The 15,799-nt window shown below is 42.6% G+C and overlaps 1 protein-coding gene across 1 annotated transcript; it reads right to left on the bottom strand.

Moving 5' to 3' along the window:
- Nucleotides 1-226: 226 nt before the first annotated feature.
- Nucleotides 227-15,063, bottom strand: LOC120980786 (protein RD3-like). The gene is made up of 3 exons (XM_040410066.1): nt 15,015-15,063; nt 6,529-6,842; nt 227-575 (listed from the first exon to the last, which is right to left on the bottom strand). The coding sequence occupies exons 2-3, from the start codon at nt 6,831-6,833 to the stop codon at nt 272-274; spliced, it is 609 nt and encodes a 202-aa protein (XP_040266000.1). The 5' UTR covers nt 6,834-6,842; nt 15,015-15,063; the 3' UTR covers nt 227-271.
- Between the last annotated feature and the right edge of the window lie 736 nt (nt 15,064-15,799).

Here is a 15,799-nt window from a genome sequence, read left to right as displayed (position 1 = left end):
TATTTATCAATGTTTTTGTGCCTTTTTATGGAGGCGGATTTTGTATACTTTAATAACCCCATTGAAGTCTGAAAACCACACTATATCAGCAATCAACAACTGACATGCTGTGGATTTGAAAAGCCAAACCACAGGTCTATTCTGCACACAAAAAACAAAAGAAAATGTAAAATCTCATGAACTTTGCTGTTAGTGTTTTACTCTGCAGATTTTCTTCATAATCCACACTGTGTGCAGGTATACTCTTTGGTGCACAATATGTAAAGTTCAGTCACTGCACTTCCCTTGCAATGCTAAACTCTGGCATACTTTTGCTTCTTGCCCTCCCAGAAGCAACTAGCTCACTCTCAGTATCTGAGCCATGTGTATCCTCCAGTTGAAAGGGATTGACTCGTAGGCGAGAAGGCTTGAAAGTGAATGTGGCCAAGCTTTTGGCTCTTCTGCGCTTCCCCCAGCGACCATCTTGTGTTTTTCGTTCTTCCTCATCCTGAGTCACAAAATCCTGAAGCACTGACCGAAAGACCCGTGGGATCTCAGCACCTTCAGGCTCAAACTCCAGCATCAACCTACGAAACCTGTACAGGGAGACAAAAATCAAATGGTTCTTTTTTTTTTTTTTTGCTGTGTACACAACTGGAATCCTTTACACGATTCATAAAATACATGCTCAATTTGAAATGCAAATCCACATGTTGTAGTTGAGCCCTAATTTATAAACCAGGCATGCTCAACCTGCGGCCCTCCAGCTGTTGTAAAACTACAACTCCCACAATGACCTGCTGATAGCTGTAGGCTGTTCGGGCATGCTGGGAGTTGTAGTTTTGCAACAGCTGGAGGGCTGCAGGTTGAGCATGCCTGTTATAAACTAAAGCAGGCATCCTTAAACTGCGGCCCTCCAGCTGTTGCAAAACTACAACTCCCAGCATGCCCGAACAGCCTACAGGTATCAGCCTAAAGCAGGGCATTGTGGGAATTGTAGTTTTAGGGCCGCAGTTTGAGGATGCCTGGACTAAAGTTTCCATCTATATAGAAACTATATATTTGTTCACAAGTGTGTTCACAAATATCTTCATACAAGATATTTTTTAAAGCAAAACTTCCATTCCAAGTGACTTCAGAATAAGCTTCCATGTGTATATATTAGTGATAGCACCGTATCTTGTCATTATACGACTTGCGTCTGCCATTAATTTTAGCAGTTTTCCCCTCTGCATGCTACATCTCCTGATTCTCAATTGTCCCTGAGCTGGTAGGTGGAAACTAGCTGTAATGTCTGCCAATAGACAACACAGGGAGACAGCTGATTCTGCTCCATGGCTCTCACTCACTCATAATCATTCAGAAGCAAAAGTACTGAGCAGTACAGATGTGAATAAAGCACTTGGGGTGAGATATAACACTTAGAGTGCATTCACATAAACGTCCATTAAAATAACTAATAAACTCTCTGTTTTTCATGGCCATTTTGCATCAGAAAATGGATGCAGTCTATCTGTTTTTAACAGCCGTTTATAATGCAAGTTAAAAATAAATTTCTTTTGTTGGCTTTTCTCAACCCCAACCCCTGCAGTGCCCCCATTATCTTTAATAGCCTTTATAGTCCCCCTGTATATTAAATGGCCCTATGTACATAAGGCCCCACCCACCCATAGTGCCAACAAATTAGCAAAAAAAATACCTCTGCACAGGCATGGCTGGGAACACTCAATCTGCACTGGAGGCAGCAGGACCTGACGCTCCCAAAGTGATGTGATGTCACGAGGTTGGAAGTGTCAGATTCTGCTGCCTCCAGCGTTGAGCAAGTTTTCCCAGCTGTGCCATAGGTGAGGTGAGTATCTGTTTTTTTTTTTTTAAGCTCCCTGCCTTCCGCAACACTCATGTAACCATTTTTAACGGCCATTAGACAGGTGCACTTCTGTCAAAACGCCCGTAAAAAATGGGCCCATTGATTTCAGTGGGGGTCTGTCTGGCCTCTATTCACTGGCTGTTAAACGGCCATGTGTATAGCCCCATAGACTGCAATAATTATGAAAACGGCCATGTGACTACTGTTAATAAAATGCCATCAAAAGGCAGTTTTTCACTTTTTTTAGCTGCTGAATCTTCTGAATCATGATACATACACAAAACAAAAGAGTCATTATAACCCACAGTATAAATATACACAATAATACGTTGGGCTATAATGACTCCTTTTTTGTGTGTATATATCATTTAGTAAACAAGTCAGTTTTTTTTGTGGGCGCCCATTTAAGGGGTGTTATTAAAACTTTTTTGTTCCCAAATCTGTCAACCTTGTTAACTTCTTCTGAATCATGTCTGTCTCTCTCTGCTTGTTTCTCTCTCAGGGTAGCTCACTGCTTCTCCCCCTCCCTTCTCCATAGAATTCTTCTATGGGATAATTGTAATCCAATCGTTCACTGAGCAGGTATACTATTCTGTTCTAAAACAAATTATTTCAGAGAAAAAGTTAGTTTAAGAAAAGGAAGAGGGGATCAGCTGGTAAGTGAAGAACAAGTCATTTTTATATGATAATATATACACTGCTCAAAAAAATAAAGGGAACACAAAAATAACACATCCTAGATCTGAATTAATTAAATATTCTTCTGAAATACTTTGTTCATAGTTGAATGTGCTGACAACAAAATCACACAAAAAATTTATAAATGGAAATCAAATTTTTCAACCCATGGAGGTCTGGATTTGGAGTCACACTCAAAATTAAAGTGGAAAAACACACTACAGGCTGATCCAACTTTGATGTAATGTCCCTAAAACAAGTCAAAATGAGGCTCAGTAGTGTGTGTGGCCTCCACGTGCCTGTATGACCTCCCTACAACGCCTGTGCATGCTCCTGATGAGGTGGCGGACGGTTTCCTGAGGGATCTCCTCCCAGACCTGGACTAAAGCATCTGCCAACTCCTGGACAGTCTGTGGTGCAACATGACGTTGGTGGATAGAGCGAGACATGATGTCCCAGATGTGCTCAATTGGATTCAGGTCTGGGGAACGTTCGGGCCAGTCCATAGCATCAATGCCTTCGTCTTGCAGGAACTGCTGACACACTCCAGCCACATGAGGTCTAGCATTGTCTTGCATTAGGAGGAACCCAGGGCCAACCGCACCAGCATATGGTCTCACAAGGGGTCTGAGGATCTCATCTCGGTACCTAATGGCAGTCAGGCTACCTCTGGCGAGCACATGGAGGGCTGTGCGGCCCTCCAAAGAAATGCCACCCCACACCATTACTGACCCAATGCCAAACCGGTCATGCTGGAGGATGTTGCAGGCAGCAGAACGTTCTCCACGGTGTCTCAAGACTCTGTCACGTCTGTCACATGTGCTCAGTGTGAACCTGCTTTCATCTGTGAAGAGCATAGGGCGCCAGTGGCGAATTTGCCAATCTTGGTGTTCTCTGGCAAATGCCAAACGTCCTGCACGGTGTTGGGCTGTAAGCACAACCCCCCACCTGTGGACGTCGGGCCCTCATGGAGTCTGTTTCTGACCGTTTGAGCAGACACATGCACATTTGTGGCCTGCTGGAGGTGATTCTGCAGGGCTCTGGCAGTGTTCCTCCTTGCACAAAGGCGGAGGTAGCGGTCCTGCTGCTGGGTCCTACGGCCTCCTCCACGTCTCCTGATGTACTGGCCTGTCTCCTGGTAGCGCCTCCATGCTCTGGACACTACGCTGACAGACACAGCAAACCTTCTTGCCACAGCTCGCATTGATGTGCCATCCTGGATAAGCTGCACTACCTGAGCCACTTGTGTGGGTTGTAGACTCCGTCTCATGCTACCACTAGAGTGAAAGCACCGCCAGCATTCAAAAGTGACCAAAACATCAGCCAGGAAGCATAGGAACTGAGAAGTAGTCTGTGGTCACCACCTGCAGAACCACTCCTTTATTGGGGGTGTCTTGCTAATTGCCTATAATTTCCACCTGTTGTCTATCCCATTTGCACAACAGCATGTGAAATTGATTGTCACTCAGTGTTGCTTCCTAAGTGGACAGTTTGATTTCACAGAAGTGTGATTGACTTGGAGTTACATTGTGTTGTTTAAGTGTTCCCTTTATTTTTTTGAGCAGTGTAGTATATTACTGAGTTTGTTATATTCACCGTACTATTGATTTAGTTTCTTTATACCTGGGCGAGCAATTTAAACACACCCTTTCAATGCGTTCATATCGTTATATATTTCTACACTATTCATTTGCCAAAATTGGTACAACAAGAACAGTTTTTTGTCTGAGCTGGATACAGTCCTTCCAGCCTTCTCAATATAGTGTCACACCTGGGGGTGTGCAAAGCATTACACTGACATTTATCACTACTATATCCTAAGATTTTCTTTTTTTTTACATACAAAATAAAATAAAAAAATTGGCTGTAAAAGGGATTTAATGAGAGATAAAGCTGATGAATCAGTTGTATGGTGATAACTGCCATTTCATATTGCCAAAAAAAGTAAAGACGCATTTACACGGGGACAAGTAACATAGTAACATAGTTTATTAGGCCGAAAAAAGACATCTGTCCATTCAGTTCAGCCTGTTATCCTACAGAGGAAGGCACCTGTGAGGTAGAAGTCAATTTTCACCACTTAAGGGGAAAAAAATTCCTTCCCGACTCTAATCAGAATTACTCCCTGGATCAATGACCCATCTCTTGTAGCTATAGCCTGTAATATTATTACATGCGTTTTTTCGGGTCCGCGCGATTATTCACTACTTCCTCCTCTCTCAAATATCCTCCAGTTATGCAAGCACTAGTGGGATGCCGTATACTCCAAATGCCGTATACTCTTTCCACTACAGCTCCTGTAGGAAAAGCGCACCAATAGTGTAGCATAGTATATGCTTCTCACCTGCACCTTTCCCTATTATCCTCACAGGGGCAGGTGGAAATCAGGCACCTCTGACACAGTAAACACCACAAATCCTCCAATGTTCTTATTCCTTAGTAGTTCTATATAACATAAAAACTCCAATAGTGAAGACCCGCTATTCAGTAGATAAAACATTTTTTAATAATACTGACAAATGTAGGTGGACACAAGCGATTATAACAAATAGCAGCCTATTGCTCCTGCCTGACCCGGGTTTCGCTCCAAAGCTTCATCACTCCAGTGAAGCATATTGTCAAGAAGTAAGCCTTCCTTACCGACAATGGCCTGCTCATTAAGTGGAGGTGAAGAACTGCATTTACACATGCAAATGGTTAAAACATGAATAAATGTAAATTGCATTACTGCTGTACTTATGTTAATGACAATTAGAAGCTCTTTACGCATTTTTTGAATCAAAATTTTGTCGGCCCATATACCAGCGACAAGACGGCCTCCAGTAGACGGGACCTACACTAACAGACTTGCCTCTCCTGGGCTTTTAGTCTACGAATGTTGGGCAGTGTAGAATCCAGCTATGTGACACTTTGATTAGAAGCCTGTCCAGGTGGGCAGGGTGTGCACGGTCCAAATAGGAGGGCCACTTCCCCAAATGTACAATGCAAAAAACAAAGACCAGCACCTCCACAAATGTGAAAAAAGAGTTGCACACCACCATAGCTGCAATGTAAAAGCAAGCAAGGACTAAAAGTAGCAGCACACTTTGTACATATTTTTACTGTGTACATGTGTCTTTGCGCATGGCAATGTGCTGCTACTTGTAGTCCTTGCTTGCCTTTACTTTGCAGCCATAGTAGTATGCACCTGAACTCTTTTTTTCACAGTTTTTGGAGTTGTTGGTTTAACTTTCTTTGCATTATACATTTGGGCAAGTGGCTTCCTCCTATTTGAACTGTGCTCACCCTGCCCACCTGTCCAGGGCTTCTAATCAAGGTATACATTGCCCAAATTTTGTAGGCCAAAAGCCCAGTAGAGGAAAGTCTAATAGAGTAGGTCCCATCTGTTAGAAGCCACCTTGTCACTGGTAGATAGGCCCGACACACTTTTGATCAAAAATTTAGCAGTATAGCAATAATACAATTTACATTTATTCATGTTTTTAGTGTTTGCATGTGTCTTTGTGCATGCCAGTGTGCTGCTACTTGTCCTTGCTTGACTTTTTTTTATAATGAAATTGGGAACAATGAAAATGGTAGAAAATGCATGAATGGCCTGCAAACCCAATGCAAAACCTGCATGCAGTTTTCTGCAGCTTGTGAATTGAGTTGTAAAATTATAAGCTGTGTGCATGGCACCTGCAGTCTGTATGAGTCTGTATAATTGGTGTGTAGGCATACTGCTTGCATGAGATAAGACAATGAATTTTTTTTTGTCAATATAAAATCTCAGGCATACAGTTACAGCATGGGCCAGTAGTTGCCTATGGAAGTCATACAGTGTTATGGATCTGTAAAACATGTATTACATGATCTGTAATAGGGCCATATGCATGACCCTAACACTATTATACATGAATCCCAATATAACTGATACATGATATCAAATAGAAATATTAAATAATGATTGAACAAATATACCTCATTCTGTCTCATAACCAAATCTAGATTGAAAGAAATATTACCTGAGTATGACAGGGCCACATTGGGAAGGCTTTATTTTGGAGCAAATGTCTCTGAGCTCCAGCTGGTCATCTGGGCTGATTTCATAGCCTTGGCGTGGAAAAGATGCTAGCCATGTGTAGTCTACTCCATTCTTCACTCGTCTGTATTCAATGAGACGCTCTCGCTGCTGTTTTTCTGCACGTTTTAAGTGGGATCCTAGTTCTATCATTAGAGTCTCTGTAACTAGCTCTGCGCTACCCCTAGGAGCGAGCTTCACTGCAGACCCATCTGGGTCATTCCAGCCAAAGAGTCCTGCTAGGAACATTCTTGATGCCTAGTAAAAACACATAAAATACATGTTAAAATGAGTACCACAAACAATAGATGTAATTTCATTTACCCTACAAAAATAACTCAGAATTCACAGACAGTCTTGTATATACGATCTCCTAGTGTCTGAATTTGGTGGAAAGAACCTTCAGATTTGATTTTATCCTGCTTGAACCTATATTAAAATTGTCTCAAGATAATACAAGGTCCAGTCACTTCTACATGCCTCATAGATTGGACTAGGCTAGGTTCACACTTGCACTGCAGTTGATCGAAACTGATTGAGATACTGATGACAAATTAAAAAGCTGATAAGAACAGATATTTCAAACATAACTAAAAAGCCACAAGTGTAAACCTAGGCTTATGTGATCCCTCTTGGCATGTGGGGCAGAAAGAGGTTTTGTTTATGGTGGAAATACCCAATTATATATGCTTTCTGGGACAAGATAATAGACAGAAGTATAAAATGAACATCACTGACTTTAAACAATAGTCAAAGAAACTGAACCCGCCCTGACATAAAACAAATCCAAAGAATATACGAAACACAACCGGTACTTGCCGTTGGTAATATGGTCTGAGTCCTGTTCCGATTGGTTTCAATTTTGCAAAGAGAAATAGAAGATAGCGCAATCTTCAGCTTCCTCCTTCCCAAGCGCGCGGATCCGGCCGGTAGCTTGCGCGCATGAGGAGAAGCCACAATGCTGTTTACAGGAGAACGGGCCTTCAGATTGAAGTCCCACGCTCGTACCTACGGATGCCTCCTTAGTCCACACTTCCAACGCGTTTCGGAATACTCTGAGTCCTTCATCAGGGATAAGTGTGATTCTTAGGCCTCTTTCACACGAGCGTGATGGATTAGGTCCGGATGCGTTCAGGGTGCGTTCAATGAAACTTGCACCATTTTGCAAGCAGTTTTGTCTGCGATTACGTTCAGTTCAGTTTTTTCCGCGCGGGTGCAATGCGTTTTGATGCGTTTTTCACGCGCGTGATAAAAATCTGAAGGTTTACAAACAAAATCTCTTAGCAACCATCAGTAAAAAACGCATCGCACCCGCATTTGCTTGCGGATGCAATGCGTTTTTCACACAGCACCATTCCCTTCTATGGGGCCAGGATTGCGTGAAAATGCAGAATATAGAACATGCTGCGATTTTCACGCAACGCAGATGTAATGCGTGAAAAACAATGGTTCCCCACATTTGCAAATAAAAAGTATCCTCATATTTAAAATAATTATGATTTAAAATAAGCATTATACACTCCCCAATAAATTGGGTTTGTTCCTTTGGTAATTTTTTCTCTTTCTTTAAAAAATATTCTGCCGCCTCCCTACTTTTATTATTTTCTATTATAGTATAGAGAGATGTGACATCTAAAGTGCCTAAAATGTAGTCAGATTTCCACTTTATAGTCTCCAAAATTTGTAAGATTTTGTGTCCTTCAAGTAAGCTGGGAGTTTTTGAACATAATTTTGTAAAACAACGTCCACATATTTGGACAAGTTAGAGGTTAAACTTCGAATACCCGATATTATGGGTCTCCCTGGCGGGTGGGTTTCTGACTTTTGCACTTTTTGCAAATAATAAAATAAGGATGTTATAGGATGTTGATTGTTAATAAATTTAGCCTTTTCTATAGTTATAATACCCTTTTTCTTCCCATTCCTTACAAGTTTACTCAGTGCTATTTTATATAGCTGTATTGGATTCGATGTTAATTTTTTATAGTTTTGTTTTTATCATTCAACAATCTCATTGATTCATCATTGTATTGTTCATAGTCTAAAACAGGGATGCTCAACCTGCGGCCATCCAGCCGTTGTAAAACTGCAACTCCCATCATGCTCGGCTGTAGGCTGATAGCTGTAGGCTTTCCGAGCATGCTGGGGGTTGTAGTTTTGCAACAGCTGGAGGGCCGCAGGTTGAGCATCCCTGGTCTAAAACAACCATTACCCCCCCCCCCCCCTTTGTTCGCAGGGCAGATATGGTAATCACATCATCGTTCATCTGTAACATTTTTATACTTTTCTGTTCCTCCCTGCTCAAGTTATGGGTACATGTTCTTTTTTCTGGATTTATTTTCCTTAAGTCCCTCAGAACTAAGGCTTCAGAATATTCATTTATCGGATTAAAATTTGATTTATTCATCAGATTAGTAAGAAAAAAAGCATCGTTATTCTAATTTTTCTTTTTATTACCATTATCCTTACTACTATTTTTTTTTTGTCAGAATTTTTTGTTTTTCTTTTTATAAAAATACTTCCTAAGAGCATAATTGCGTAGGAATTTTTTAATACCTATGAATGCATCAAATGGATGGAATTGAAAAGATGGTGCAAATTTCAATCCTTTTTTTAGTAATCTAGTATCACTCTTGGTTAATAAATATTTGCTTAAATTATATATTTTTGTTCAGTTACTTTGATCTCCTTTTTGGAGATTTTATTTCCCTTGTCCCTCTTTTTGTTCTTTTCTTTAAGGTCTGGCTTGAAAAATATCTTTTTTGATGTTTTTTTTCATTTAATTTTTATTTACATTGTCTGATTCAGGTATATTCATATTCCTCTTAGGTATAGGAGTCTTACTTCTAACCTGCCAGGGAGACCCATAATATCGGGTATTGGAAGTTTAAACTCTAACTTGTCCAAATATGTGGATGTTGTTTTACAAAAATATGTTTAAAAACTCCCAACTTACTTGAAGGACACAAAACACATCTTACAAATTCTGGAGACTATAGAGTACAAATCTGACTACATTTTAGGCACTTTAGATGTCACATCTCTCTACAGTATAATAAAAAATAATAAAGGTAGGGAGGCGGCAGAATATTTTTTAAACAAAGAGAAAAAATTACCACAGGAACAAATCCAATTCATTGGGGAGTGTATAATGTTTATTTGAAATCATAATTATTTTAAATATGAGGATACTTTTTATTTGCAAACGTGGGGAATCGCTATGGGGACTAGATTCGCGCCAAGTTTTGCTGCTCTTTATATGGGGAGGTGGGAGGAGCTTGCCATGGAAGAGGTTCATTGACAATATTGTTTTTATGTGGAGAGGGGGGGAAGATTTACTTTGGGAATTTTTCATAGATCTAAATTAAAATGATTTTTACTTACAATTTACGCCCATTTTCAGTAAGAAGGAAGTACAGTTTTTGGATCTAGCTACCGTATATTGATTCGAAATAATCAAATATATACTCAAACGTATTACAAACCAACAGATCGCAATAGTTTCATCTCATTGGATAGTTGCCATTTACCAATATGGCTTATTAATATTCCCTGTAGCCAATATATCAGACTGAGGAGGAATTGTACGACGGTAGAACAATTTGAAAAAGAGGCAAATAGTCTTCATATGAAATTTGAAGAAAAAGGCTATAAAATGAATGAATTGGAAAAAAATAAAACAAGAAGTAAAGCAAATTGATAGAAATACCCTTTTACAAAAGGTGACTATGGAAAATAAAAATGAAAGTAAGGAAAAGGATAAAATTGAATTCAAAGTTCCTATAATCACTCAATACAGTGAAAAGGAGAGGTTTTTTTTAAAAAAATTGTAAAACGTCATTGGTAGAGATCAGACGTAGTAGAATTCGATCCGAATTTCAGGAAAAATTTGATTCGCAATGAATGCGAATTTCCTCGCGCTTCGCGGTAACGAATCGCAAATTTTCCTAAAATGGCGGCTACACGTGTGAGATCTGAGGACATGGGGCAAGGAACCCTGGGAAGGCGGGATCACCCAGATTGACATGCATGCATGCAGCCAATCAGCAGCCAGCCATGTGATGTCACAGCCCTATAAATACGGCATTTTAGATTTTCTAGTGTTCTGAGTGCAGGGACAGACGTGAGAAGGCACTAGGGACAGCAATAGTAAAAACTTCATTGCGAACAAAAAAAACTGAATAAACTATTTATAAGTGCATGGAAAGGATAGGGAGAAATCATTTCACAGCATCTTAGTGCATGGAGAGACGTCAGAAGGCGCTAGGGACAGTGCTAGAAGAGCGATTTACAAGTGCAGGGAAAGATTATTTGGGGATACAAATAGCCATTATATAGCTCTGTCATTCCAGCAATTTGTTTTTGGAGTGCAAGTGCTATGTTGAAAAGCCTTTAGTGGCTTATATCTGTGGAAAAATTAAAATATATACGCAGTTCACTTTTGCAGTTAGATGTGGTGAATGCGTCTAATGGCGTATTTCAGTACTAAAAGAAAAATGAACGATTCATTGCACGGGCAAGAGCTTAGGTAGACATTCCTGCAGTCAGCATGCCAATTGCACGCTCCCTCAAACGTTGCGATGTCTGTGGCATTGTGCTGTGTGATCAAACTGCACATATCAGAGTGGCATTTTATTGTGGGCAGTCTAAGGCCCCTTTCACATGGGTGAGTTTTCCGCGCGGTGCAATGCATGAGGTGAATGCATTGCACGCGCACTGAATCCTGACCCATTCATTTCAATAGGGCTGTGTACATGAGTGATGTTTTTCACGCATCACTTGTGCGTTGCGTGAAAATCGCAGCATGTTCTATATTCTGTGTTTTTCACGCAACGCAGGCCCCATAGAAGTGAACGGTTTAGTGGCGTATTTCAGTGCAAAAAGAAAAATATATACGCAGTTCACTGTTGCATTTATTTTTGGTAAAAGCATTTAGTGGCCTATTTCAGTACAGAAAGAAAAATATATACGCACTAGTGATGATCGAGCACCTAAGGGTACTTTCACACTTGCGTTGTTTGATTCCGGTAGGCAGTTCCGTTGCCTAAACTGTCTGCCTAATCAGGCAAACTGTATGCAAACGCATGTCATTTTTTCTGACTGATCAGGCATTTTTTTAGACTTAGGCTATTTTCACACTAGCGGCTGGACGGATCCGACAGGCTGTTCACTTTGTCGGATCCGTCCTGCCGCTATTTTGCCGTGCCGCTGGACCGCCGCTCCGTCCCAATTGACTATAATGGGGACGGGGGCGGAGCTCCGGCGCAGCACGACAGTGCACGGCGAAAGGCTGCCGGACTAAAAGTACTGCATGTCTGACTTTTTAGTCCGGCGGCCTCTCACCGCGAACTGCCGTGCTACGCCGGCGCTCCGCCCCCATTATAGTCAATGGGGAAGGAGCGGCGGTCCGGCGGCATGGCGAAATAGTGGCAGGACGGATACGACAGGGTGAACAGCCTGTCGGATCCGTCCGGCCACTAGTGTGAAAGTACCCTTATTAGGATCCTGATCAGTCTGAAAAATGCCTGATCAGTCAGAAAAATGCATTGCAATACCTGATCCGTTTTTCTGGTGTCATCCGGCAAAACGGATCCAGTATTATTTTTTTTTACATTTTTAAAGGTCTGCGCATGAGCAGACCGGAATACCGGATCAGTCAATGCGGCAATTTGGATACACTCCTATGGAATACATTCCTATGTAAAAAAAATGCCGGATCCAACATTCAGGCAAATGTTCAGTTTTTTTGGCCGGAGATAAAACTGCAGCATGAACGGATTGCTCTCCATTCGGAATGCATTAGGATAAAACTGATCAGTTCTTTTCCGGTATAGAGCCCCTAGAACGGAACTCTATGCCGAAAAAGAAAAACGCTAGTGTGAAAGTACCCTTAGTGCTCGGGTGCTTTACCGAGCACCTGAGTATAATGGAAGTCAATGGGAGGACCCGAGCATTAAACCAGGCACCCCCTGCTCTGAAGAGGGGAGGGTGCCTAGTTCATATGAAAAGTTCAGAAATTGATGGAAACGCCACCGAAACGGTTCGGAACCAGCATGGGGAGGTTGTCTGCGTGCATCTTGGGCTCCCATGTCGCTGCTGGGAGCGATGTTGTCCGAGTAGTATGCCACTTTTACAGACTGACAATAATACGCACAAAACCAAAGATAAAATTGATTGTACAGTAAAAATTGTTAGGAAACATTCTTTCCTCTATATTTACTTGTATATAAAGTGCAAGTTCATCCCAAAATTTTGTTGATTTTCGGAACTGGGGCCATGATTAAGAGGGACGGCCGGTGGCATCCGTATTGTACCACTAGAGGTGAAATTCCTGGACCGGCGCAAGACGAACCACAGCCAAAGCATTTGTTGCCATGAATGTTTTCATTAATCAACAATGAAAGCACGCACTAGTGATGATCCAGAGACACTCCTGGACCGCTTACATCCGGACCCGGCCAAGGGGAAATAGACAAGTTTGTCTGAAAACAACCAGTATTAGCCAGGAAACATGGAGTCAAGATGGCGCCTGGAGCAGAAGCGGCCGTCGCCTCCGAATACTCTGCTGAGTCGGACAGAGAAAGTGAGCAGGAAGCATTGCAGGAGAGTGAAGACCTTCCCGTCTCTAGAAGCTTTATGAAAGATCTCCTTACCGACGCCATAGCGCTGCTGCGAAAAGACCTGCTGGACATCATGAGAGACCTCAGGCAAGTTAATGAAAAAGTGGAAACACTTGAAGGCCATCAGGACATGATTGTACACTTTAACACTGCGGTCACCCATAGCCTGGGCAGAATGCAAGCACATATTAACGAGTTATACAACCTGATAGAAGATCAGGACAATCCGGGCAGACATAATAATCTGCGTCTAAAAGGCTTGCCCGAAACTATTGGTCTGGAGGACCCGAGGGGATCGGTTAAATAATTTTTTCGCATGATTTTGGGCCCTGACTTAGAAGCTGACCTCACTATGGACAGAGTTCATAGAGCCTTACGGCCTCCCCCCAAACAGGGGGACCCACCGAGAGATGTGATATGTCATCTCGCCAACTTTCAAGCCAAAAAGGGCATTCTGAAAGCCTCAAGGGCTGCGAAATCATTACAGTTTGCTGACTCTAATATATTGATCTTCCAGGATCTGTCACCCATTACGCTACAAAAGCGCAGGATCCTGAGACCCTGCTAGACATACTAAGGGGCAAGAACATAAGCTATAGGTGGCTACACCCAGAGCCGGCTCCAGGTTCATGTGGGCCCTTGGGCTATAAAGCCTCAGTGGGCCCCTTGTGGCATTTTGCACAACACACAAGGCAATTAATCTGCATGTATTAGGCTACTTTTACACTAGCGTATTTGCTGGATCCGGCAGGGTTCAGCAAAAACACTTCCGTTACTGATAATACAACCATCTGCATCCATTATGAACGGATCCGGTTGTATTATATTTAACATTGCCAAGACAGATTCGTCATGAACTCCATTGAAAGTCAATGGAGGACGGATCCATTTTTTATTGTGTCAGAGAAAACGGATCCATCCCCATTGACTTGCATTGTGCGACATGACGAATCCGTCTTGCTCCACATCCCATGACGGAAAGCAAACCGCAGCATGCTCTCCGGTATGAGAACGGAACGGAATGCATTTTGGAGCATTCCGTTCTGTTCAGTTACGTTTTGTCCCCATTGACAATGAATGGGGAGAAAACGGAAGCCTTTTTTCCGGTATTGAGACCCTATGACCGGAAAACTTTAATGCTAGTGTGAAAGTAGCCTTATATATGGTACCAAATTTAATAGACAGAACACGCTACAGAGTGGATATATGTGAATCAATCCTTATGCCTGCCTCTCATTACTGATTACCACAGGACTGTATTAGTAGAGAGTATGACAGAGAACTACAAAGCTCAACATGTCCAGCCTGTGTCATTACTGATTACCAAAGAACAGTACTAGGAGGGAGCATAGGAGCAGAGAACTACAAGGCTCAGCATGTCCAGTCTGTCATTACTGATTACCTGAGGACAGTACTGGGAAGGCATATAAGGGCAGAGAACTACAAGGCTCAGCATGTCCAGACTGACATTACTGATTACCACAGGACAGTACCAGGAGGGAGCATAAGAGCAAAGAACTACAAGGCTCAGCTTAGTACTCAATACTATCCACCAGTACTGTCCTCTGGTAATCAATAATGACAGCCTGGACATGCAGAGCCTTGTAGTTCTCTGCCCTTATACGCCTTCCCAGTACTGTCCTCTGGTAATCAGTTAATGACAGACTGGACATGCTGAGCCTTGTAGTTCTCTGAGAGAACCACAAGGCTCAGCATGTCCAGCCTCAGCAGCCTGTCATTATTGATTACCAGCAATAGCATGTCGTGCAACTAAGGCTCAGCAAAGGGAGAACTACTGTCTGTTACTCTCCACTTCCTTCCCTCACAGGCCAGCTCCATGCCACCCACTGCCAAGCCCCGCCCCCTCATGTAACTGGTCACCTGATCATAATAAAACTCCTGGTTTCTTCGACTCCTATGCTCTGCCCCCTCCCCTGCTGTGATCCATCCTCCTCAGTATGTAATCTGTACTCACGCACAGACTCTCCACGGCCCGGAGATCCTGTGCAGTGACATCATGTGCAGGCTGCGCAGCAGCACTATGTCTCTGCCCGGTGATGTTTAAAGGGACCGTGGCCGCCATTATTTTGAAGTAAGGAAACGAGTGGGCCCCCTAAGGAGCAGTGGGCCCCGGCACTTGCCCGGGTGTGCCGGGTGCTGACACCGGACCTGACTACACCCCTTTGGCCTTCTTATAAATGCACCGGGCAGAAAAATAGCTGTACGCTCCCCGCCGGACTTACCTATTGTGTTTGATACACTGGAGATATCCTCTGTAGACATCCCAGATTGGAACGCGGTTAAAGATTTGACAGATTTGCCAAACCTACCTGCGATGGTTTCGTGGATACCTGTCGGCCGCTATGCTGAATAGAGAGGGAAGAAGAAACCAGGACTGTCAACACCCAAGCGGCTAGATACTGATATAGAGGGACTCTGATTGTATGGTCTTCACTTTGAAACTCACTATTTTTCTTTGGATCTTTCATAGTTTATGCGTCCTGCCTGGCTCTGGGACAGTGGCGTAACTACCGGGAAAGCGGCTGCTTCGGGGCCCGGCACCCCGGCAGCGTGTGTGACAGTTTATTTTAAAGT

Source organism: Bufo bufo, chromosome 10 (genome assembly GCF_905171765.1).
Source record: "Bufo bufo chromosome 10, aBufBuf1.1, whole genome shotgun sequence".
NCBI lineage: Eukaryota > Metazoa > Chordata > Amphibia > Anura > Bufonidae > Bufo > Bufo bufo.
This window is presented reverse-complemented; position numbering and strand designations above follow the sequence as displayed.